The 24,756-nt window shown below is 52.0% G+C and overlaps 1 protein-coding gene across 7 annotated transcripts in view; it reads left to right on the top strand.

Moving 5' to 3' along the window:
• The first annotated feature begins 239 nt into the window (after positions 1-239).
• Positions 240-24,756, top strand: part of BCL11B (BCL11 transcription factor B) — a 109,784-nt gene continuing 85,267 nt past the window's right edge. For 2 of the 7 annotated variants that reach the window (XM_070514288.1, XM_044774296.2), the window contains exon 1: positions 13,397-14,493. In XM_070514288.1, the coding sequence (XP_070370389.1) occupies positions 14,436-14,493 (58 nt within the window). In that variant the 5' untranslated portion in view covers positions 13,397-14,435. Of the gene's footprint in view, positions 347-12,169; positions 12,271-13,396; positions 14,494-24,756 lie in introns of those variants that run through there. The other 5 variants (XM_070514290.1, XM_070514289.1, XM_070514287.1 and 2 more) reach the window with 4 other exon arrangements.

Genomic DNA, 24,756 nt, shown 5'->3' with positions numbered 1-24,756 from the left:
TGGGCGTGTCGGAAGAGTGGATGTAAAATGTCCAGCCAGTGCCTGGCACGTAGTAGGGACACAGATGGTGTCAGTCCTCATCTGGAACCCCAGCCCCATGACTCTGCTCCCTCTGGAGGCTCAGTCTCACAGAGAGACAGTCCTTGCAGCAGCTCAGTTACAGCCACTTGCCGTACGTGCGCGCTTTTGGTCAAAGTTGCAGACGCCTGTGTTTGGGCGTGAACCCAGCACGTCTCAGAGGTGTGAATTCCTCATTCGCCTCCCTGCAGCTGCATGCACGGGACCGAAGGTGGCGGAGCCATCCAGAGCCGGTTCTGCCCCAGGCCTGAGCCGTCATCGTAGAAGGGTATGTGGGGTTTCTCTCTGACCTTCCACGGGCAGGAGCAGGGCTCGTCTCATTTGCCTGAGTGATTTCGGGGGAGGGGGTGGAGAGCAGTGCTTCTTCACTCTGTTACACCCAAAAGGGTTTTCAGTAAAAACTCAAGAGATCCGTCTCTTGTCCAGCTCCATCTCTGACAGCACTGCGTGGTCACCTGCTACCACGACGACAAAGCAGCCGGTCCTTTGTTGTCTCTTGTTTTTATTCTCTGTTTAGTAAACCCCAAAACGAAAATGAAACCTAACCACACACCAAGCTGACACCTCCAGTGGCTGAAGAGTGTCGGAGGGGTGCTGGCTGATTCTGGAGTCGACCCTCCATCGATGCTGAGAAGTGCTCACTTGGGGGATGTGGTCTGAGGGCTGCTGGAAAGGCTCCCCAGCCCCCCGCTGTTTCCTCCGCTGGCCTGTTGCTTCTCCTCACCTTCTGTTGCTGTAATTGGAGTTAGAAGTGTGTGCAAAGCAGCCAGAGAGGACGAGAGGTTGGTGTGGGGTGTGCAAGTGGGGGTTCAGAATGGGAGGATGAACCTGCCGTCATCCTGGCCTCCAGAGACTTGTGATCCAGTCATTATGGCTCCTTTTTAGGGTGACAAGGAGGGCCAGCAGTTCTTGCCAACATTCTCTTCGCAAATGTGAAAGGCCTGGGCGACTTCTCAGTGTTTTACTGCCTTGCAGGAACGGCCCGTGGCCTCTGAGCCCCAGAGGGCAGGTCCAGCTCTGCTCCCCTGAGCCTTGCTCAGGGCCTGGCACGTGGCAGGAGCAGGTGTTAGTTTCCTAGGGCCGCTGTAACAAAAGAATCACAAACTGCGGGGCTTAAAACAACAGATATTTATTGTCTTCCACTTCTGGAGGCCAGAAGTCTGAGGTCAAGGAGCGCGGCAGGGCCTGCTCCTCTGAAGGCTGTAGGTGAGGGTGCTTCCGTGCCCCTTCTAGCTTCTGGTGGCTGCTGGGCATCCTTGGCATTCCTTGCAGCTGCATTGGTCGAATCTTTGTCTCTGCGGACATATGGTCTTCTTCCCTGTGTTTCTCTCTGTGTCTTTTTCTTATAAGGATTCAAGTCATACTAGATTAAGTTTTCATGCTAATATAGTATAAAGTCACCTTAACTTATTACATCTGCAAAGACTCTGCTTCCAAATAAGTTTATGTTCACAGACACAGGGATTAGAACTTCCATATATTTTCAGGGGACACAACTCAATGCACAACTGAGAACTATCAAGTGAATGATCAGATGCCTGGGGAGCAGAGAGGGTACTGGTAGGTGAGGGAGGGCTGGCCAGAGAGAGGAGCACTTTGCATTTAAAATGTGCTCCTGTCCCCAGGCATCGTGGTGCACGGTGACGCGTGAGAAAGGCGTGGTTTTCACCCAATTCACCACTTTGCTGAGGCCCAGGGTCTTTCTCGTCTAAAGGCCATTGAGCACTTTTGCTGGCCGTTCATTCATTCACTGACTACACTGAGGCCCATCCCCATGCTGAGTTCTGATGAGACGGAGAAGGAAAGGACAGTATCTCTGCCCCCAAGGAACTCCCAGCCAAGCTGGGCAGACGCCCGTCACAATGATAACTTTGATACCCCGGACTAGTAGATGAAGACCCAGAACTCTAGGAGGAATTTGGGGAAGATGTGTCAGAGGAAGATTTCTTTTAAAAAAACTGTCTTTTTTTTTTTTTTTTTTTTTACTGTTATTTTATCTAAGCCAGGACCCCTGATCTGAAAAATATTTGCCCTCTCGGCTGCTGGAGAGAATTTGGGCGCCCTGACCGGGGTCGGCATTGTCTCTGCAGGCACCAGGGCGTGGGTGATGCTCATGAGAGCACTTGCCCACGACCGCTCAGGGCTGGGAGCGAAAGCGCCTCAAACGCTGGCTGTGAAGATACAGGGAGAATGTCCTCTGTAGGTAGAATAGAGGCATCCTGTCGCCTTCCCTGTTCCAGAAGGCTCCGTGGTGAACACATAATTAGGCCCTCTGTAATTACCAGTTCGAATCTGCCGAGGACACTAGGGCTCCCACCCCCTAATTTACCTTATAAATTTATTCTGCTAAAAAAGTTGAAAATGTCATTCTTCTGTGAAAGCTGCATAAATGAATTATCTCCCCGGATGACAGAAGGTGGGAAGGAGGGGGAAGCTTCAAGAGGACATTCTTCATCGTGAGTGTCTAAAAGTACCCCACCGCCAGCATGCACCCAGAGCAGAGCCCAGCGAGGCGGCTTCCCGGGGCCGAGGCCGCGGCGGGAAGACTCAGTTCCTCCAGGGAGAACGGGGCGCCCTCCGCGTCCCCGGCGGGTGGCGAGAGGTGGCATGTATAACCAGCCCCTGCGGACATTAGAGAGTCTTGCCTCGGCGTGCGGTTTCAGGGGACAGAGATCCCCAAACAGAAGGGGACGAAGGGAAAAAACAAGGCACCTCTTCAAAAGGGTCCCGTCCAAGCTCGTCCTGCAGTCCCTCTGACTCAGGACGGTCTCATGCCAGGCCAGTGTCCTCCCTCCATCACCTCTGGAGGCCAGATGCCCCCATAGAGCGCTTCACAGCCCCGTGATGGCTCTCTTGATTCTCTTACAAAACTATAAAACACGCATGGCAAGTCTGATGACATTTTAGGAGGCTTGGAAAATAAAGTTCTTTAAAAAGCTCCTTTAATCCCATAATCCTAACACAACAGTGGCCGTCATTTCTGTCTCTCCTTCCACTTTTTTCCCTAGGTGGTCTGCTTATTCTGCCCCCCCGAAGTACGACTGCTATTTTTTTTTTAATTTTGAGGGGATGATTATAAAAGTGATAAATACTGACTCCGGTGTATTCGGAGACTAAGAGAAGAAAGAAATGGAAGATGACCCTCTGGGCCCCATCTCTGAGATGACGCCTGCTCACATCCCAACGGGCTTCTTCCTGCTTTTGTTCTGGGGGCTCGGCTTTTTCAGGACCCCCATGCCAGTTTGCAGATGCATTAGCTCTTTCTCTTTTAAAGACATGTTTTTGTTTTTTGGGTTTTTTTGGTGAGGAAGATTGGCCCTGAGCTAACATCTGTTGCCAATCTTCCTCTTATTTTTTTCTCCCCAAAGCCCTTGTACACAGCTGTATATCCTGGTTGTAGGTCATTCTAGTTCTTCTCTGTGGGATGCTGCCACAGCGTGGCTTCATGAGCGGTGGGTGCGGAGGTCGGTGGCTGGGGATCCGAACCAGCAAATCCTGGGCTGCCAAAGCAGAGTGTGTGAACTTAACCACCCAGCCACTGGGCTGGCTTGGCATTAGCTCTTGTATTGAGGTCTAGTTAGCTCATTCCTTGATAACCTACTATGTGTCCACCACAGGCAGAGGAGAAAAGTCAGACCCCTGCTGTCTGCTCTGAGGAGCTCAGAGCCCTGTGATGTGCTGGAACCCAGTCATGGATAATGACTATGATGTTTTCCTCTGGGCTTTCCCAGAGATTAGCCCAGTCCCTGGCGCATAGTCGGTGCTTCATCAATACTGGTTGAATATGCTCACGGATGAAATCTGGGGAGAATTGCTCTTTTCACTCCTGAAATGAAGTGCTGCAGGGTAAGCCACAGATTGGGTTGGACGTGAGTCTCTTCTGGAACCCAGCATAAGGCCTCCGTAATAACAGTATATGTAACTCATTAAATGCCTACTACGTGCCAGACCCAGTGCTAGATGATCTGATGTAATCCTCACAACAGTCTTGGACGTAATAGAGGAGGACGTGGGACGCTGAGAAAGGAAGCAGTTTGCATGAGGTCTCCCAGCTAACAGTGGGCACAGCAGGGACTCGGGCCCAAGTGTCCTGGAGGTGTGAGCCGAGCTGTTTGTGCCCTGCCCTGCATGGCCCACACAAGGTTGCTGGAAGGGCACAATCAAGCCAGGGAAGTGAAAGGGCATTGTCCTCTGTAACTCTCTGTATCAATGCTAGCTATTTGTCTGTTCTACAATTTAACCGGCAGACCCTTCCGTCTACCCCGGTCCCTCTCACTGCACAAGCCCATGTCTTCTGTTCGGTCCTCTCTGAGACCCAGCATCTCCAGATGCTCTTTATCCTTCCTCCTTCATCCCATTTCTCTCTGTCTCAATTATTTGATTTAGGAGCCGTGCTCATGCTTTCCTAGATTTTGCTCTCTCAAATGAAGAAAAAAAAAATCTCTTCTAACCTCATTTTAGACCTTGTTTCTCTTTTAATTTTCTCTTTCTTCCTCTGTGTCCTGACTCCGCACTGACTTTGTCTTTGCCGCCCTAATTCCACCTCCACTGGTGTCTCCAGCTGCCCGCTGATGCCCTGCGGGATAGCTGGAAATCGAATCCAGGCGGAGACCGGTGTAGTGGTTGTACCCAGAGACAAAGCTGGGGTTGATTCTGGCCCTGCCTCTTAGCGACCGGCCTCGGCTTCCTGGGGAGGAAGGTCCTTCTCTCCCGAAGATGAGATAAGATAAACTGCCTAACAGTGTCATCCGACCTTCTCTCTTGGACCTGGCTGGCCTGGAGGGTCTTGGAAGAGTTCTATGATCTGTGGCCAGGACCCCTGCCCCCTAGTCTTTTGCTCCCATAGCACTTGGGGCAGGAGAGCCTCTGGTGGGCTGTGTTATAACTACTATAGTCCTGTAAGTGTGTCACTGACTTCTGCTTTGCCTTGAGTGCTCCTCGGAGCAGGGGTGGTGTGGCAAATTCGGGTTTGTCTGAATGAGGAACCTGGGTACTAACCATTACACATACTGCCATCTTTGGGCCCCAGCACCCCACACTGTGCTTGGCACATAGCAGGCATCCCATCGATGTGTGTCGTTGAAAGAACGAGTCACAGCGATGCTAAGAAGTGACCACTGTGTGCCAGAGACTGGCCTGGGCACTTTACACAGGCCACTTACACTGTTTAGACAATCAGCCCACAGGTGTTCAGAAGCCCTGGTTGACAAGGGAGATCACAGGGCCCGAGAAACGAACGCCCTCTCCCTGGACGCCCAGCCAACGGGTGCCTTCTGCACAGCCTGAGACTCCAGGCCTCAGCTCCTGGCTGCACGCAGTGGCAGGATTTTGCAGGACAGGGGGAGAAGCTCCAGCTGGAGGCAGCAGGCGGCCCTCATGGCTGGCAGGGAGGGGGCTGACGATTGGCCCGGCCGGCAGTCCTGGCAGGCATGATTCAGGGGCCAGAGGCCTCACGCAGACCCAGCCTCCGTTTTTCATTTAGGGGAAACCCTTGACGGGCACTGTGGCGGCGGCTGAGGCTAATTGCACGGTGCTGGGAGCTAATGCAGCTGCTGTAATCCTTGTCACCTCTAACAACTCAGTGGGAGCTTCCGCTGGATTACGCCGGGCGTTTGGGGGCTGTGTACATCAGTGGCGGGTGTCACCGTCAGAGGTCGGGCAGGGCGCCGGTGCAGCGAGGGAACATAGCGCCACCTCGCCAAGTCTTTAATTAAAGGAGGACCGACCTATGTGACCACTGCCCAGCCTAATAGGTCATTTCCAGTCTCAGCGAAAGTTGCCGTTAAAAACCTTGATGGGAAGCAGCAACTTAGAACGGCCCAGCTCATCTCCGGAGGAGACCGCGTCTCCTACCAGTTTCTGGGGAGAAATCGCCACCTGGCATGAATATTCTAGCTCCGTGGGTCGCCCTGCACCCCCCTCCCGGGAGTGCAGGGGGCTCGCCTGCGTTTGCCCCTTACTTGGGAACTGTAACCCTTGGAGATCAGAAGGAGCACGAGAATAGGACAATTCAATAAACTCACAATAAAACATCCTAAGCCTTTCATACTTCCCCACTTTCTTTAACTCAATTTATTTTTCATTTTGTGGACAGAGATTTAGTCCGGGTATTAGTTTATGATTTTTTACTGAAGGAATTACTCAACACACACACATATAAAAAGGAAATATTATTTTTATCATTTATTTTGTGCCATGTATACCATAGGAGGAAAAAACGGAGCGAAATCACTTCAGCACCGCTGTGTTTTTCATTACAAAGTTATTACGTATAGAAATTACTCCAAATTATCTGAAATGAATGGAAATTATGAGGTTTGAATTCCCCAGGTTACTGCAGGCACAGCTCTGGAAATTTATTTTGTCATCTTGCTGAACATAATTGCTACAACAAAATTTCTTCCATTTTACAACTGTAGCATAACTTATTTATACCGGTGTAGCTGTAATTTTACATCAATAAGTTGCATGGGAAGGAATACACAGGTGGTAATTGAAAACAATAATTTGCACTGAGGTCCAGGTGGAACGGTTGGCTGAGGAAAAGACTCCAGTTACCGTCGGCAGCAGCTTTGTGTCACTGTGGCCTTTTCCCATCCCGTCAGCCAACACCCGTCAAACCATCCAGACACCCTCGCTCGTGTCCCCGGTGGCTGCCGCGGTGAGACTCAAGGCTTGTCAGACTTCCCATCGTGGCCTGTGCATCCTGGTCTGGAAAGTGAGGCCACAGGGCCCTCGGGGGTACCCAGGGGGGACCCCTGCCACCTCTGTGTAGCTCCTCCGCTTTCCTTCTCATCCTTTTTGACTCGCCTCCGGGTTGGGCACATTGAGGTACCAGGAGCTAATTAAGGTGTTTGATAGATTTCAGTTGGAGTATGAGTTCTTGCCAGAAACATCGACAATTCGATTCCCCAAACACAACGCGGAGTGTTAAAGCCGCTAATGCTTTATACATTACTGTGTTCCTTCCCAGCCGGAATGTGTGGTCTGGGTACAATACCGAAACGGTCCCCAAACAGGCGTCCTCACTCTTCGGTTCTCTAATTGTTCCTGTTAAGCAGATACAAATAATGAAACTGCAGATGCCTGTGCTGAATCCCAACAGCTGATGAATCTACTCGTTTGAATCCAGAGGTCCAAATTCGGAGGTTAAAAAATCCCCCATAAATCTGCCCTGTATTTAGATGGCAGACCATCCGAGACAGTCAGAGATGGGTGTCTTTCTCCTGTCCACTGTTCCATTTCAGGACACGTGTGGGAGAGAGAGAGAGAAAGAGAGAGGCAGAGGGGCTTTGTCACAAGTTCAAATGGGGAATGTTATTGCCACATCCATATTTTAGAAGCCATTGTTGTTTCAACGATCCCAAAGGCTTAAAATCACAGTGAAATCATTTTTTTAAAGGACTCAGATTAAACTAACACCAGAATGCACAGCAATTCAGTGTCTCGGTTTTCCCTGGGTAGCATTAATTATCTTTTGTTGTAGCAAATTGTCTGCCTTGTAAATTGAGCCGAAAGTGTGTCTTCAAGCAGATGCAATGTTTTAGTATGCGCACAATGGAATAACTTTTATAATTTCCACGTACTATAGGTATATTATTCCATCTCCAATAAGGCACGTGCGGTTCAAACACTGTGTTGGAGAAACTTCTGTGTTTGTCGCCTTGCAACCTTAACCTTTCTCTATTAAAAAGAGGGAATGCCACGTAAGTGTTTTCTAGGATACAGACTACCTTTGTTAACTCATTCGAAAGCATACGTGGCTGTTTCTAAAACCACAAAACAGCAGCTGAGATATCCCAGATCCGCTTTTCTTTTCTAGCTCTGGAAGGCATATGTGGAAAAGGTGTTGGCTGGTTTGTATTTTTATTTTTCGGTAAGCGCAGCCTTCTCATTAGCCTGTCTTTCAGAGGGATGCTAGCCTGACTATGCTTCTCTCTCCCTCTCTTTTCTTCCCCAAGCCGATACTTCCCCCTCCTTCCCTTTCCACCACTTTCTTTGTGGAGCATCACAGCACAGACAGGAGTTTTCAGAGCCCAGGCTTGGGGGTGGGGGCAGAGCTTGCAACTGAGTCAGCCTTGTCTACAACACCAGCTTAGCATTTACTGAAACTTCCTCTTTCTCAAACTGCTTAAGGATACAAACTAATTAATCCTCACAGCCTCATAAAAACCCTTGTTAGGAAGGTGATCATTATTGCCTCCATCCCGGCCCCTCCCCACTTCCTATCTGCAGACACCTCACTGCAGCGCCAGTTCCGACCGGCGGCTGACAGCCAGAGTCGGAACTGAAAATTCCCTTCTGCATCCCAGTTCTTTCCCCAAATGAACCATTTTAACTCTCTTTCTCTTCCTCGCCTGTGGTCTAAATAGGGTAGATTGATGGTCTCTAGACCACCGAATTCAAACCGGGGTGTGTGTGTGCTCGTGTGTGTGTGTTTTGCACTTTCAGTCATACGATTTGGAGACTCAGGGACCAGAGGGAAAATGGCAGAGGCCCTTTTGTACACATGCACACACGCTCTCCCTCCCCACAGCCACTCTGATCTCTGTGCGTGTGGCGGGTCGGATCTGGCGGAGTCTGCCTGTCTTGGTGAACAATATTTCTCCCAAGTCGACCAACTGGGTGATGCCAGTCCCCACCAAATTTGAATTGATGACTCAACTACAGAATTAAAATTAGCAAGGCAAGAAAATTCCAAATGAGGTGAGAAAGTGGTAGAAATAGTTCCAGATCCCCTAGTACCGAGCCATTCAACATCATTTCTGATGACAGGGACACAGCGAGGAACAGTCGATGTGGGTGTGAGTCTTTCTCATATACGGAGAGCTGGCTAAGTATTTTTTAAGGAAAATAATACATGAATCAGGAACAGGGACTTTGGTTTAACCCCTTGCAGGCTGCAGCTCTAAAGACAGCAGGCAATGACGTCCCTTCGTTTTTCTAGAGCTTGCCTGTGCCTCACGTAGTTAAGCAACCGTTGGAAATCTACTACTGTATCAAGCCCAAATATTACTGCAGAAACAAATAAGGTGCAAATGTCATCCTGCTTTAATGAAAGCAACGTTGCTAAATTCAGGACATGGAGAGAATCAACCACACGATTGTTGGAAGGCAAGTTTTGCGGTCCTGTCTCTGCCATAAGGTGACAATGCAAAAAGCTCCTCTAAATCCAGCAGAGTCTGAATTGAGCGCTTATGGCACTTAGAAATTTGCTGTAATTTTCAGAAATGATATAAAATAATTTTAGAAGATATGCCAGGAAGCCCAAAAGGCCTCTTTTGTCTTTTTCTGCTTCTGGATTTGATAGCTCCTAGAGATTCTAGAACTGTAGGAAGGAGATAAGGACCGTCTTGGGAGCCTTATTAATATGCACATAAATATGACATGCTTTATACCTCCATTGCGGTTTCTTCGAAAGTTAAAACAAGTCAATCCAGCGATCAGATCGATGCATTTCCTTTATCCTCATCTTCACAGTCAATAGTGTTTATAGATCCTGAGGAATAGAAATTAGCAGACACAGTTTGCCTCTGAGCGTGCCTACACCTGTGAATACACAGATTCGCCTTCTCTTTGCATGGATCTTTTTTTAAGCACCAGAGATGAAACTGGAAGTAATTCGGTACGATGTGCTTTTGGGTTTGTATATTGCTACAGAGTTATTTGACTACATTTCAGAAGGTGAATCCACGTTAAAAAAAAAAAAAAAAACCACCACCACCAACAACAAAAGAAAAGTCGATTTTCTTTTGGCAGAAACATTGGGAGTTCTCATTTCTGCTGACACTACTTATCTTGATTCTTTCCAAATTTTTGTAAAGACGTAATATAAAATATAACAGCTCAGAAGGCAACGATAACATTGTAGAATCGCGAATAGAGCCCCACCTCAGCTAAGAGTTAAGTATTGAGGATCCTTCAAAGAATTTTAAACAGGAAGCCTGGGTAGGGGGGGTCAAATGGTTTAACCTGCTCCCTGTGCATGGCATGTTACATGAAGCACACACGGGACTCAGAGCCCCAGAGAAGGGCCATAAAAACGCACTCTGATTTGATGAAATGATTTATGATTTCTGAACTATTCCTTTATAAAGAAATGTAAAGTGACTGAGAACACGGGGGATTGTTTGCTGGAATGCACTGTGAAGCTAGAAAAAGAAAAACAGGGAAATATTTGTGAGTTCAAAAAGCTTTTTGACATCTTTTTTTTTTTTTTTTTTTAAGATAGTGCAGAAAATGTGCCTTTTCTTTCCATCTGATTCCAGCCGACACAATGCCGGAGGCCTGGGTGGAGCACACAGTAGGCCCGCAGCAGGTGCTGGAGAAATGAGTCTGAAGTATTGTAACATTACTCAGGACCACATTTGTGTTTGTACTGTTTTTCCTTTTATAATTTCATCTGTTAAGCACTCTCCCCCCGCCCCCCCCCTCTTTTGGGGATGGGAGTGACTTTTATTCTAAACAAAGACTTGGTAGATGCAGGGGTGGGGTGGTGGTGCGCGCAGTGACCTTCTCTGCAGACTCCTGGGTCCCCTGTTTGCCTGGGGTCCTGAGGAAGGGGTAGGGACCGGGCCGTGGCCCGAGCTCCGCCATCCCCTCCCGCCCCGCCCGCCTGTTGTCTGGGCCTCCAGAGAGCGGGGAAACAGTCGTGTGGGCCAACTGCCCGAGCCGGGCGGGGTCGAGGCCGAGGTCAAGGTCGGCGGAGAAGCGGCTATTGATCCGGCTTGGAACGCGAGACAGGGAGCGCAGCAAGACTAAAGGGGGAGCTGTGAGACCAGACATTAACAGCTTTCGACGCTAATGATGCCCGTGCCAGACGGGCAGAGGGAAAAAAAGGAGACTGGAGCGGCAGCTGGGATCGCTCGCTGCCTGCGCCCGGCCGCCTCCGGGGAGAGGAGGAGGAGGAGGGCCAAGGGGCCAGCGCCGGGCTGGGCAGGGCCAGGGCAGCCTCTCCCCGGCCGCCGCGAGGTGGAGCGCGCCGGCGGGCGGCGGCGTGTCCGGCCCTGCGCCGGCCCGCCCGCGCGGCCCTTTCCCGCCGTCGGGGCAGCGCGGGGCCAATGAGGAAGTGCTCCCCGGGTCAGTCGCGGCCCGCGCCGCCCCCTGCCCGCGACTTCCTGCTGGGGGTGGGGCGGGGGGCCCCCTCCCCAGACTCGGCCGCGCGAGCGCGCGGGGCTTGGCAGCTGCAGCCCGGGCCCCTGAGCGCCCCGCGCACTCCGCGGAGGGCCCCCTTTCTTGAAGGAGGCTGCCCCGTTCCCCGCAGCCATAGACCGGTCCCCCTTCCTTGTAATCAGCCCCCCCGTCCCCGAGGACAAGGGTCGTGCGTCGGGATTTCGGGTGCGGGAGCGCAGGCGACACTGGGCTGCAGGCGCGCCGTGGCCATCCGAGTCCAGACCTGCCCCCTTGCGCTGTGTGACCTTGGGCAAAACGCTAACCCTCTCTGGAGTTCACGCCGCCAGTTCTCGGAAAGAGAGCGCTAACAGCTCTCCCAAATTTAAGAATCTGGGCGGGTTGGGATGACCGGTTTATGGTTTTCTTAAGTTTATTAAAGGTGCGTGTGGGCATTTTTTTCTTAGGCCACTTTCCTGGAAAGATTTTCGCGGTGAGGCGAGATGGGAGGAGAGGGAGGCGCTTCTAGACTTTGGACCACGTGGAGGTGGGGTGTGGGTTAGGAGTAGTGGGCAGCCGCGTGCAGTCCCGGATGGTGGTGGGGAGCGGCAGCACCAGCTTGCCCCCGCCCCGCCTTCCACCGCCCGGTCTCCGCTCACTGGGCAGCCGACCCTGCCGCCCAGTCCACGAAACTGCGTGCTGGGGCACATTTTATTGTGATTCTTTTTCGGGGGGTGGTTTGGGCGGGGAGCTCTCTGTCCTCGCTAATGGGCGCTGCGCTCTGTTAAGTTGTTGGTACATTCGCCCCACCCTAGACCTTGGGGGCGATCGGAAGCCCCACGTGCCCCAAGGAAAAGGCCCCGAAGGAGGCGGCGCGCCTGGAGGCGTCACGGCCCCGCCAGTCGCTCTGGTGAAGCCGCCAGAGCCGGGCCTGGGGGCGGGGTGGGGTGGGTGCAGCTGGGCTCGCCCGTGAAGCCCAGCCCTGAGCCAGGCCCCGACCCGCCCTGGCCGCTTCCCGGCCCAGATCAGAGAAACCCTGAGAAGGGAGAGGGGTCCAGCCGCGTGGCGCGTCCAGCCCCGGAGGTCAGATCATCAATAGACGAAGGTGGCCGCGGCCTGGGGAGGGACGGGGCTAGGGGTGGGGGAGGAGTGGCCTTGTCCCCGGGCCACGGACAGGCCCCCACAACTCCTCTTGTCCTCGCCGGCTGGAGACCAAACGGCTGACGAGGCAGCTGTGTCCTTCCCAGTCTGACGGGCGATTTCAAGTCCTGCCCCGGGCGGAGGAGCGCTGGGTGGGGGGCGTTAGTTTCAGGTTGCGGTAATTGTCAGGGGGCGGGAGGGAGCTGGGGGACCTGAGGGGGTCACCCACAGGAGGACCTTCAGAGAACCGGCCCCGCCTACTTCTGGGTCAGCACATACAAGTCCCTCTCCCACGTGGAGCGCCCCTGCCCCCTTACCCAACCTCTTCCCGCCGACTCTGGCGTTAGGGGGTGGGGCCCGGGTTTGACCCCCCCAAGAGTTAATGGGGTGAGATGGAGGGAGCTCAGATTCCAGTGAACATTCCTTCCGGAATGGGACTCAAACAAGGTCTCATGTTCCCCCTCCCCACAATGTGGTCTTAATTCTCTCCTCTTTCTGTCTTTTATTTTGTCCACTTCGCTCTTCCAGAGTTTGTAATATCGGGATTTATATGAAGATACTTTTTGGAAGTTTAAGCCCGACCCCCCAATAAAACAAAAGTAAAAACCAAGCTGCTTTTCTAGGGAGATGAAGCGGTTGACCATCTCCTCCAGTCCCCACGTCGACCCCAACCCTATTCAACCCCCGCCCCACCCCGAGTCCAAAAGAGCTTTCCATGGGTGGGTGGAGACTTGCGTTGATTCAGCTTACTTCCACGCACACTGCACTCCGCCCCCCCTTCTCAGGGGTCCTACTCCCGGGAGGGGAGGAGGGATGAAGAAGATTTTCTTTTATTTAGAAATATCCTGCCCACCGTGTCCCCCCCCTTGGCGGTGCCGGTGCACGAGATGAGGAGCGCACAAAAACGCTGGTTGCACGTGTGGCTGGCCTGGACTGCGGGTGTGCGCACTGGCGAGTGTGTGTGTGTGTGCGCGCGCGCGCGCGCGAGTGTGGCTCTGTGTCTGTGTGTGTGCTTTCTTGTTCTCTTACAGGGTACAATGTTAAAAAGCCACCGCTAGTCGCCCCCAGTGCTCCGACTCTCTGGGTCTTTTTGTCTCTAGTGCAGATTAAACGTCACGTCCGCACTTGAACTTGAATTTTATCCCATTGTACAGAGGCAGCCCCAGCCATAGAGAGACCGAGAGCTCCCAGAGAACCCGGACTCCGCCATCTTCACGTTGCAATCTATAGCTCCCAGTCCGCGCCCGCACCGACCCAGGCGCACTGGGCGAGCCGCCCCTCAGCCCCGCTCCCCCCGGGCCCGCGGCGCCAGGGGAGCGCTGGGGAGCGCTCGCGGGGACCCGGCAGTCTCTCCGGCCGGCGCCAGCCTGCCAGGTGAACTGGGAAGGAGCCGCTCCTGGAGTCCCCCCAGAGCCTCGGAAGGGTCAGTCTCCGAGAAAAAAAACAGGCAGCCCGCAGAAAACCCAGAAACAACCGAACCGAGGCAGTTTTACATTGCTTTGGGTTTTTGGAGGGGGCGGGGTGAGGGGGTACGAGACAAGTCCTCAAGTTTTCTTTTCTTTTTCTTCTTTATTTGTTTGCATTTTTTTTTTCTTTTCCCCCCCTCCTGGTAGAAGTGCGCTTTCCACCTACCAGACCCTGAAAGAAAGTGTCAGCAGCCGGTGCAAAATCCGGTTTAAGTTCAAGAAGACATTTGGAAGTCCAGGAGGCCGAGCAGTTTGAAGAAGTGTAAGCGATTTTTTTCCTTCAGAAGAATATATTTTTCAAGAAACCGGCCACTCCGCGGCAAGCAACAGCATTTTTTTTTTTTTTGCCTCTTCTATTTTAGATCGAGAGGTTTTTCTTTTCTTTTTTGTCTTCTATTTTCCTTTTTGCAAACAAAACAAAAAACAGCATAGAAGAAAGAGCAAAATAAAGAAGAAGAGGAGAAGGAAGAGAGGGCAAGAGAGGAAGGGAAAAAAAACCAAAACACCAACCCGGGCAGAGGAGGAGGCGCGGCGGCGGCGGCGGCAGCGGCAGCGGCAGCGGCGGCGGCGGCTGGACCCCCCTCCCCCGGTTCCCCCGATCAGTGCAGCTCTCCGGGCGATGCCAGAATAGATGCCGGGGCAATGTCCCGCCGCAAACAGGGCAACCCGCAGCACTTGTCCCAGAGGGAGCTCATCACCCGTAAGTGTCTGCGGCGTGCGCGCGAGGGGCCGGAGGATGGGGCTCCGGGCGCCCGGGGCTGGGGACGCCGAGCCGGGCGCAACCGGGCCCGGCGCCGGGGCCGCCCGCGGGCTCGCAGAGGCAGCAGCGTCGGCCCAGAGCATGGTGGGGGGCGGGGGGCAATAGGAAAGTTTCTTTGCAGCCCGGGGAGTCGGGGTGCTGCGCAGTCAGATGCGCCTCGGGCTCGGGGGCCTGCGGAGCGGGCTCCCGGCCGGGGAGGGGGCGCGCAGGCTGGAGGAGGTGTGTGTGTGCGCGCGGAGCCCGGCTGGACGCTCGCCCCTCCGAGCGGCGTGTGTGGCGGCGGCGGCGCTGGTGGCGGGGTTTGGAGAGGAGGGGGAGGGGGCTGGGGGAGCGGAGGGGGAGGGGGAAGCCGGGAAGTGGGGAAAAGTTGGCGAGCGCGTGGGTCCGCGCTGACGGCGCGGGCGGAGGAGAGCGGGGCGCGCTCTGGGCTGGGGGCGATGCGGGGCTGAGGGCGGCCGCCGGCTTCGAGTCCCCGGTCGCTGCACCCGGCCGGGCAGGGCGCCGGCCACGCCGGTCCTGGGATTCCGTAGCCGCCTTTCTCTCCCCTCCTCTTGCTATTTGCAAAAGAATCCAGCTGCGCGGCTGTTTGCCGGGCTCATGCTCCCCCCCCACCCCCCATTTCCCCACCTCCGTCTGTCTCCTGGGATGATCTTGTCTTCTTTCCCCCACTCCAAAAAAAGGTGGGGGGATTGGGAGCTGGTGAAAAATCCTCGCCACGGGGGAAAAAAAAAAGGGTTGTCAGCTAGAAGTGCTGAGAGAAGTGCTTGTAAAATAGTAAAAAAAAAAAAAAAAAAAAAAAAAGAGAAAGGCAAAGAAAAAAGGAGAGAGACCTATCAATCTCTTACCCATCTTTCTATCTCAGTTATCTTTCATCTTCCCTATCTAAATAAACAAGGCAGGTCGCAGTGGAAATCCACCGGCTGAAATCGCGTGGATTTCAAGCAAGTGGCAGGGCGGGCAAAGTCAGGCAGCGGGGCAGAGACGCAGCAGCTTCCAGCGCCCCGGTTGGGTTTATTTAGAAAAGGGAAAAAGCGAGCGAGAGCTGCTCAGGTACGGTGTGTGCAGGGAAGCTCGCCTCGGGTGCCCGCGCAGTTGCCGGGGAAGGTCGGCTCCCAGGGCTCCCCGCCCGCCGCAGCCCGTGGGGCCGCTGCTTCGCGGCGCGCGAACCCTTCCCCGCGGTCCTTTCTCTTGCGGTGCCTGGGTCGCTGTTGCTTTTTTTTCTTTTTTCTTTTTATTGCAATAGAAATAAAACATCCTCTGGGTGCCATCGAGACCGCGGTCAGGTTGTGTTCCTGCAGTCCTCCGAGCGCCTCGTCGGGCTTGGGCCGGGCTCCCCGCGCGGCGCTGGAGAGGGCTGCGCGCCCAGCCGCCGCCGAGGACTGGCTGCGGGGCGGCCGAGAGCCGAATATTTATGTTATATTTTAAAAAATTTAAATAAATAAATAAATATATAAAGGGGTTCTCCCCTCCCCTGAAAACCCAGCGTAGGAGCCATCTGCTCGGAGCAATTGCTGCTGCCATCTCTCCTTTGTTACAGCAGATACATTAGTAAGAATTTGTGGGCTTATTATTATTTTTTGCGGAGGGGAATAGATGTTAAAGTGGGATCCGCCTTGGGAGAGGGATGCCTTTTTGGAGGGAGGGAGGAGGACTTCTTTTTTATTTTTCATCGTTGTAACATCAGGGAAGACTCTCTGGTTGCATTTAAAACAAAATATTTTGCAACCAGATTTGAGCCTGGGTTGATCAAGGTCCTTTTCGCCAGTTGACATTTCGTCCTTTACCAAGCTGTAGGAATTGCTTATCTTACATCCCACCTACCCCCCTTTAGATGGTGGAGTGTTGTTTGAATGTCTATACTTGGGGACGCCTGATTTCTTCAGGAGGCAATTTGCCCCACATAACCTCTATATAATTGCGAGGGTTGTTTTTGAGGAGGGGGAAAGTTGGGGGGGTCGGGGAAGGGGGAGTTGTCCTGGGTGCATTGCCAAGCTGGTGGCAGCCAAAAGAGCCAGGAGTGTTTGCAGTTGTGTGTAAGGGGCAAAAAGCAGGTAGGTTTGCTTTCTTATGCTCTCTCCTCTTCTGGCATTCCTGGGACATCAAGAGAAAGCCCTGGCCAGAAGGACTGGTGGCAGCTGGGTGTGGGGGGCGAAGGGTGCCTGGTGCAACATCCTTCCATCCTTCATTTGTCCCAGATCTCTCAGCCTTACTCCTTGCTTGAGCGGTGCTGGGGACAGCCGGCTGACACTGGAGCGGTGGCGGGGAGGGAAGAGAGAGGCAAAGGACAAGAGAGGTGGGGAGAAGGAGACAAGGGGGCAGAGGATATCCCACCTGCCTTTCAGGGGAACCCGGAGCCCCGGGCATGTGCAGGGTTTAAGCGGGGAGAGTGATCCAACCAGTTTTCAGACGAGGCTATTTATTATCAAAAAGCAGCTGGCTTTTCTGTCTGCCCTGTGTCACCCGGGAGGTGGGAGCGCAGGCAGAGGAAGGGCAAGAACTGGATGCAATTTAGGCTGCACGGCCTGTGGAAGTACCTCTCTGCAGTGATGCAGGAGGCGTGGGTTTAGGGTGCTCTGGAGCCCTGGCCAGCGAAATGGGTGCTGTCACAGCCCCGACCCGAGGTTCACATTTTAGATTTTCAATGTGAAAGGAAACACCTAAAACGTGGTGCATCTTCAGTTGGGTGGCAGCCCGCCGGCCTGTGGAGTAGCAGCTCTTGGTTCTTTAGGGATGATGCAACTTAGGATAACTAATGGTCTGGGAAACCTGAAGAGCGCACAAATAGCATCGATAATCTTGGTGGGTGGTGGGGGGGCGCGGAGAAGGGCTCCATAATGAGCTAGTTAAATTTACAGGCAGGGCCAGTGAGAAGAGGAGTGAGTACGAAAGCCAGTGTGAGAGACAGCTGGGGATGGAAACCTGGGCTTCTGCTTTGTTTCAAAATGTTTGACCCAGATAGATATGGCTTTTAAAACCGGAGGACAGACACAGCTATTAATAAACACAAACACAAAACAACACAGTGACGTTGTGAAGAGAGGAAGAAGACGGGACGCGAGTGACCAGGCAGAGGGAAAGGGCCGTGAGCCGGCTGTGCGGTGAGCGAGGAAGGAAACGCACTCTAGTCCACCAGAGAGCTGTGGGGCTCTCCGGAGAAGCTAGGATGTCCATGGTAAATCACACAACCTCAGTGAACGGGATTTTTCAACAGCCCACCAACAGGTTTCCTTGGAAGATCAGTAATTTTCCTGGTGAATTCACGATCTTGCAAAACTAGAGACCCAAGATTTGACGCGGAAGTTAGGCTGTGTTAATTCCATGGTTGCCTTTTAAATTAGGTTTTGCTGTAGCTGTGTGTTTTGAAGGCAGCTGTGCTCACCATTATCTTCACTCCCCAGAGGATAGCCTATCTCCAGTGGTCCACATGTCTTTCAAAATTGGGCCTCCGATAAATTTCTTAAGACCTGGGCCCCTCTTTCTTTTTGGTGGTTGGTCGGGGGAAGTTTGTCTCCCTTCTGCACAGAAGGGGACCCCCTGTCATTAGAAGTGTGCTATAAGTCAGCTGCTCTGATTCCACGGGAGAATAAAAATGTGTTCATCAAAGGTGTTATGCCAGGCTGATTTCATTCATTGGTAATTCACACCTGAGAGAAAACAGCCGGGAGCATATTTTAACAACCTCTAATATTTTTAAAGGCTATTCTTTCCCTCCCGGAATATGATGTACATATGCATATTTCTTTTTTTTTTTTGTGGGGTGGGGGGAGGTTGCTATCTTCTTGTGCTTTGGCTTCTGCAGATTTTGTGTGGCCTTCAAAATATTTCGTAACGGAAAACGAGTCATTTCTCAAATGCTGGAGTGAATGCAGTTGTTTTGGTAAATCTGGCCTTAGGAACGTGGAGGGAGGCTGAGGGCAGAGGGTTGGGTGTGACTCTTTGCTGACCATTGCGAGGGACTAAATGGGTCTTATTGATGGAAGGGAAGGCCAACTTTGGGTGCATTTGACAATAATTAGCATGATGTCTCAGGTGAGAGAGAAGCGTGCAAAAGAGTCCATTTACAGATATCAGTTTCCGTCCGACCCTAGGATGTACCAGTTTCTAGCTCCTTATCAGAATCGAGCTCTTGGCAGTGTCTTTTAGCTTAGAACATGGTTTGCACCAGCCTTCCCTTTTTCCTTTGCATCTCCTTTCTCGATCGCTTTGCATTCTCTGTTGCTTGTTGTGATAAAATACTTTCCAAAATAAACTTTCAGTTGAATTGGCTTTTGCTTGATGGCAAGGCTGAGACGCCGAGCTGTGCCTGGCGCCATTTGGCAGCTAGGGGGAGCCCGGTGCCCGTGTCATGGCTTGGCGCTTCCCTACAATGGGCCGGGAGCGGGCTTCCATCAGCGCCGCATCAGTTTACGTTGCTGCAAAATGTCTTAAGTGTGAAGTTGTAATATTGATTTTCCTGCAGAGATTCGAGTGGAGCCAAATGAGAATATAAGTTTGAGAAATCTGTTTTCAAGCTATGGACATTGATTCACGAGCCCTCGTTAGGTAGACGGGGGCATTTTTCTTTTTCTTGTTTTTTTTGAGCAATTAAAATTGTTCGTTTTGAATGGAAGTGTTTTCCCCGATTGGTCTGTGGTCTTGACTTTTTGAAAATTCCGTTGGGCAGTGGAGGCATTCGTGATGGGGCAAGAGGGTCAAGGAGGAGTGTACCTCATTTTGGCCGTTTCTGGGCTGCCTGTCACAGACCCAGGGAACAGCTGGGAATCGCTGCATTTGGGAATCAGGTACCTAAAAACATCTTGATGAATGGAAATCCCTTGACCTCAGATTTTATAACACTTGGATCCTCGGTTCCATTTATTAGATAATGTTCCCACTGTACTGAGAGAAATAGCACCACTCCCCAAAGATATAAAACGCCAACTCGAATAACATGTAAAAGTTTGTTTGGAAGGACTACATGCTTACGAGACCCAGCATGGCTAATCTTCGTCATCCCAAACAGTGCCCCACATGGATGGCTTCTAGTGAGGCTTTTTCTCCCCGACACGTGTGATTCAGTGCTGGGGAATATGTGTGCTTTTGGTCACGGGATTTCTGGATCTGTAATGTCGTCCTCTCCAAGTTCAAGAAATCTGCAGACAGTATGGTTCGCCCTGAGTCTTAATGCTCCAGTTCAATATATGGGCTGAGGAGGTTACCCTGTGACAGGAAAGAGTGCTTTATTCTAACCTGAAAGAGAAATAAATTAGGTCAGACAAAAGCCCAGCGCTGTCATCGGCTGCAGAAAGAGCTTTCACTCTCCAGCACAGAGGGCCAGCAATTTATCTGATGATTTCTCTACTTGATTTAATGTTTGAATTGAGCCCGTTGTAAGCAGATCGCGGCAGCGAGCTCGTTTGACAACTCAGACATGTCACCTCGCAGCCTTGGGCTGGGCAGTGGCCTCTGGCCTGCAGAAAACTGTTGAAAAAAATCCACTTTACAAAGCCCCAGTCGTTTCCCTTGGAACTTGGGGGAGTCTCATAAGCTGTAACTAAACGCAGACAGCAGATATGACAATGCTTAAAAAACTATATATATGGGGGAGGGGAAAGATGGGGTTCTTGACCTTTGGGGATTGTTTCCTGCATCTCTTATGGCTTAAGGAAGGACCCTCAGGCTGTCTGATTAGGTCTTACTTTTAGCTGAAACTCTCCAAGGACTTTGGATTCTCACTTTAATGCTAGTGTCACATCTGGGAGGACAAGGAAAAATAAATGCTCTTTGGGGACAGTGCCCTGCACTGCCTGGTCAAGTTATTGATGCCAGCCTAGCATCCTTCTCTGAAGGTGGTGTTAGCTGTAGGCACGCGGACATATTTTTTAATGGGCAGAGGGCGCCGAAGAATGCCGGGAATGAATGTCTGTGTCATCCAGCGGCTCTGAGGATGGCTTTGTCACTTCCCAGCACAGTTTATTTACTCACAGATCGGGCCTGGGGTCCTGTGTGTTCTGTCCTCCCCGCTCTGCTCCCCACTCCCACAAATCTTCCTTCCTTCCCAGGGAGCCAAACGTCAGTGGGATCTACTCACTTCTCTTCGCAGCTTCTCTGCCCCTCCCCAAGCAAAGCCGTTTGTTGACTGCCTCCCTGGAGGAGTTGTTTTCCCGGGGCTTGTATAAAAAGCCGGGCTATTTGGAGCTAACATGAAAGCAGAGGGGCACACTTCTTGCGTCTTCTGCGTGAGCCGGTGAGGGGGTGGAAGGGGGAGCAGCATCGTTTTTTACTGGCAAAAGTGACATCAGATTGAGGTTTGATTAATGGTGCTGCCTTTTCGGAGACTTTTGTCCGGCATTTTGACATATGCAAGTCTTTTGTGTCGTTGCTGAAATTCAGGAAATTCATTCTTTATTTCTTTTTCCGAGGCAGCTGATAATCCGCTTGGGTGTGGAATTAGCCAGCCCGAGCTATTTTACTAGAATGAAATCCCAGACTGCACAAAATTAACTAACTTCAAAGTAAAAAAAAAAAAAAAATCCTCTGTTTCACACAACTTTCTTAGGACCCCTTCCACTGAGCTGCCGAAATGCAAGCACATTTGTAAATGTTCTGGTGAGTTCTCCACTAAAACACCACGCAAAAATGACTCAGGAAAGTTGAATGCCAATGTTATTGTGATTAACATGTGCCTCAGAAATGGAAGAGCTGCTAAGATTAAAAAAAAAAAAAAAGGAGGGGGGGGGGGAGTCATGTTTAAATTTCTACCTTGGAAATGAGACGTTGAAAGCAGCTTCTGCCCTTTTGTTGTTTTGCTGTCAGCCTCAGAGAATGTCCTCCAGCTAAAGGCTCACAGGCTGCGTCCTGTATGGAGCGTCCTTCTTTTCTCCTGCTTAGCACCTTTGAAAAAGCGTAGCATTAAATAAAACAAATCTCTTCATTTGGCCACAAAGAATGCTTTTATATCGCATCATGACGAGCCCTGTTGTGGCTCTGAAGATTTAAGGCATTGGCAGTTTTATACAATCTTCTGAATGTGTTGAGAAGGATTTCTATAGTGGTAAATCTTCTTTTTTTCCTTCCTGTAAAGAACTATTTTATTTATCAAAACATAGGTCATTCCATTCTTTGGTATTGTGGACTGGACTTTTTCTTAGTGACCTTTTAGTAATGGGCAGGGTCATGAATACACCTGAATGCCACTTTCCTTATTCATTTGGTCTTTTTTTCTGCTTGAGTGTGTGAGACCCGGCTTCCTGAGCTCGGTTTTTGGGGTTCTGGAGAGGTGGATGCAGTGGAGGGAGTGGGGCAGGTTGGACCAAATCTTTAGAGCAAGGTAGGATATTTTTTAGGGAGCTGTTTTTAATATGCCGAAGTATCCCGAAACTGGGCTGGGGGTGTGTAGGGCAATGTGTGTATATGGGGGCCCTGCTCACGTCCTTGGAATGCCCCATGTACAGTCTGGGGGCTGTGTGACGCAGGTTCTTCCTGCAGCTGAAACCTTTTCTGGGATCAGGAATCCCTGGCTTCCTGGAATGCAGGCCAGGCCCAGGCCTTCGCCTGAGGGCCCTGTGGGCCAGACCCCTGGTCATTTTCACGGGAGGGAAACCCACCTTGCAGATAAGTTGGTACACTGGCAGTCTTCTCTCCGTCTTCTGCCCAGATGTCAGAAATCTTGCAGATTTCATTTTGAGGCATGTGCTGTGATAGGCATGGAGGAGACAGGGCCCCCTATGGGGTGGTGGTCCCCGTGTGCCCCAGTCCCTCCAGCTGATTTGATGGCAGCAGGGAGGGGGGCCTCTGGAGAGTCTCAGGGAGGTGTAGGGCCTGGGCCACCAGTGCTGAGACACCTGGAACAGGCTGGACTCCTCAGACCTCCCCAGAGGGCAGGTGGCCCCGTGGAAGAGAGTTCATCTGTATGATGTGACCTGCCTTGGACCCGGCCTGGCTGTGCCCTCCCTTGCTGGCTGTAGGCATTCGGTGGGCAGACGAGGCTGGGACTCGCCTTGTGGCCCCCACCCTAGGACAGTCCTAACTCTTGGTGGCCCTGTGAGGACGTTCCTCCTAGTGCGTGCCTGGCTGGGCTGATGCTCCCCTCTTCTCTCTCCTCTGCTGGGCACTTCATTATTCCCTCTGTTCGGAGAACTTCATAAAACCTCTCCTCGTGCCTTTAAGCGTCACCTAGTCATAGATTATTTTCTCCACCAAGAATTGATTCCTTCTCTCTCCTACCCACCCTCTCCCTCCCCTCCTCCCCATGGTTGTTATTTTCTCTTGGATCCAATAAATTAAAAATTGATGGCAGCTCAGAAAGTGTTGTGCTCCATCGAGTGTGCTTGTTGGTGGCGTTTCGGTGTGGCCTGGAGCCTCAGCCCCTCCCTGAATGTTCCGGGGGAGGAGAAAGAAAAGCTCCCTTCGAGCCTCAGCCCCTCCCTGAATGTTCCGGGGGAGGAGAAAGAAAAGCTCCCTTCGCGGGTTATTGGTGAGCATGGGCTTGCTGGCAGAGGCTCTGGCTTCGTAGGAAGCAGGTGTAAAGTCTCCAGTCGGATGCAGAGCTCAGGCGCATGGATGCTGAACATTTCTTGTAAACACACGTACACATCATGATGGCGGCTGTGACGTTGGTGGCACACGATTTTAAGAGCCTGGCACCCCTCCCCCAACATCCTTCCCCTACCGCCCACCCCCGCCACCCATCACTGTAACAATAATTCTGCATATGTTTCTCCCGGTCTGTGGCTTAGCCATTAAAGATAGAGGTTTGGATTTGAGTCAATGCAGAGTAAGGGGGCACAGGCCCGTGTGCTGGGTGTGCAGCAGTGCACACGGGGCTGAGCTCTGGGGACAGCAGGCGGCCTGCCCCTGGGCTGGAATTCCCCGAAGGGCAGGTGCAAGGGCACTTGTTAGAGATGGACCAGGGCGGGCGAGGCCCTTGGAACCCTGTTTGGGGGGAATCAGTGGCCAGGTAAGGCCCTGCTAAGCCTTTGCAGCTGCTGGGGGTGGTGTGGGCTGCTTGGCCGGACCGGTGTTAACGACGTCTTTCCATTCCTGTCTTCTGCCCCAAATTCCTTCCTGGCTGAGCTAGGCATGGTTGGGGGGAGTTTGTCTTAGGATCAAGTGCTTCCCTGTCTACTTAACAACAACGTCCATTATTATTTGTGAACCCTGATTTCATTGCTTCTAAATGCGTTTACCAGCTGGGAGGAGGCCCAGGCTTGTAAATAAAATGTGGTTTTGTTGTAAAAGAAAATTAACTCTGTGTGTGTGTAAATATATACTTGTCCGTGCACTTGAGGATTTTACTTTTCCAAACCCACCCCGATCCGCTCTCTGACGTTTGAACAACTTGCCTGCCGCATCCATTCATTTTTCCTCTTGATGAGTCAAACATTTTAGAAGTCCTCCTTCATTCGGCTCATGACAGTGAGAGCAGCAATATTGTCCAGGCTGCCTGACACTTGGGGAGCTTTGCACGAAAGCAGAGATCATCACAGAGGAAAACCTCATCTTTGCCTTCGTTTTTTAAGGCCTGAGTTTGCCGGACAAGGCAGCCTGAGGGGCTGGGAATCAGAAAGGCTGCTTTTGTTTTTATGTGTCTTTTCTTTTTCTGGTGCTTTCTCGTCTCTGGGTGGCAGTTGGGACCACTCTGCCTGTCACGGCAGAGGCCTGGTTCTCTGAGGCTGTGCAGGGCTGTGAGGCTCCGTGCGCTCACAGGCAAGAGAAGGGAGGGTTCTAGAAGGGCCCGGCACAACCTCTCCTGACCCTTCTCTGAGCTCAGCCAGTGGCTCCTTCTCCTTTTATTTCTTCCATTATTGATACAGTTCTAAGAAGGGACACACACACACACATGCACCCCACACGCCCAGCTCGGTATCCGCCTGCCAGCGGAAATGAAACCACAGCCCGTCTTTGGGGGTGCCTCTGAAGGCCCTGAGCGTGAGCTTTTAGCCTCAGCAAGCTGTCTTAGTCCACCTGCTCTGACCCAGAAGTTTGACAGTTTGGGGGTTTGGGGTGACTCTGCTGCCTGAACGTTGTGGGTGACATTGCCACCTTCCTGGGAAGGAGCTCACGCAGCCAGCCAAAGCCCAGAGCCCCACACCCCAGGGGGTGGGGAGAGGAAATCCCATTCTTGGAGTTGGGTGAACCCCCTCTGTCATCTCGAGTTTTACTTTCAACACTGAAAGTGGGAGGGGAAGATTTTGTTTGTTTGTTTGTTTAGCTCCTAGACTC

Source organism: Equus asinus, chromosome 7 (genome assembly GCF_041296235.1).
Source record: "Equus asinus isolate D_3611 breed Donkey chromosome 7, EquAss-T2T_v2, whole genome shotgun sequence".
In the NCBI taxonomy this organism is placed as follows: Eukaryota; Metazoa; Chordata; class Mammalia; order Perissodactyla; family Equidae; genus Equus; species Equus asinus.
The sequence above is the reverse complement of the archived record's forward strand: the minus strand, read 5'-3'. Positions and strand labels throughout refer to the sequence as shown.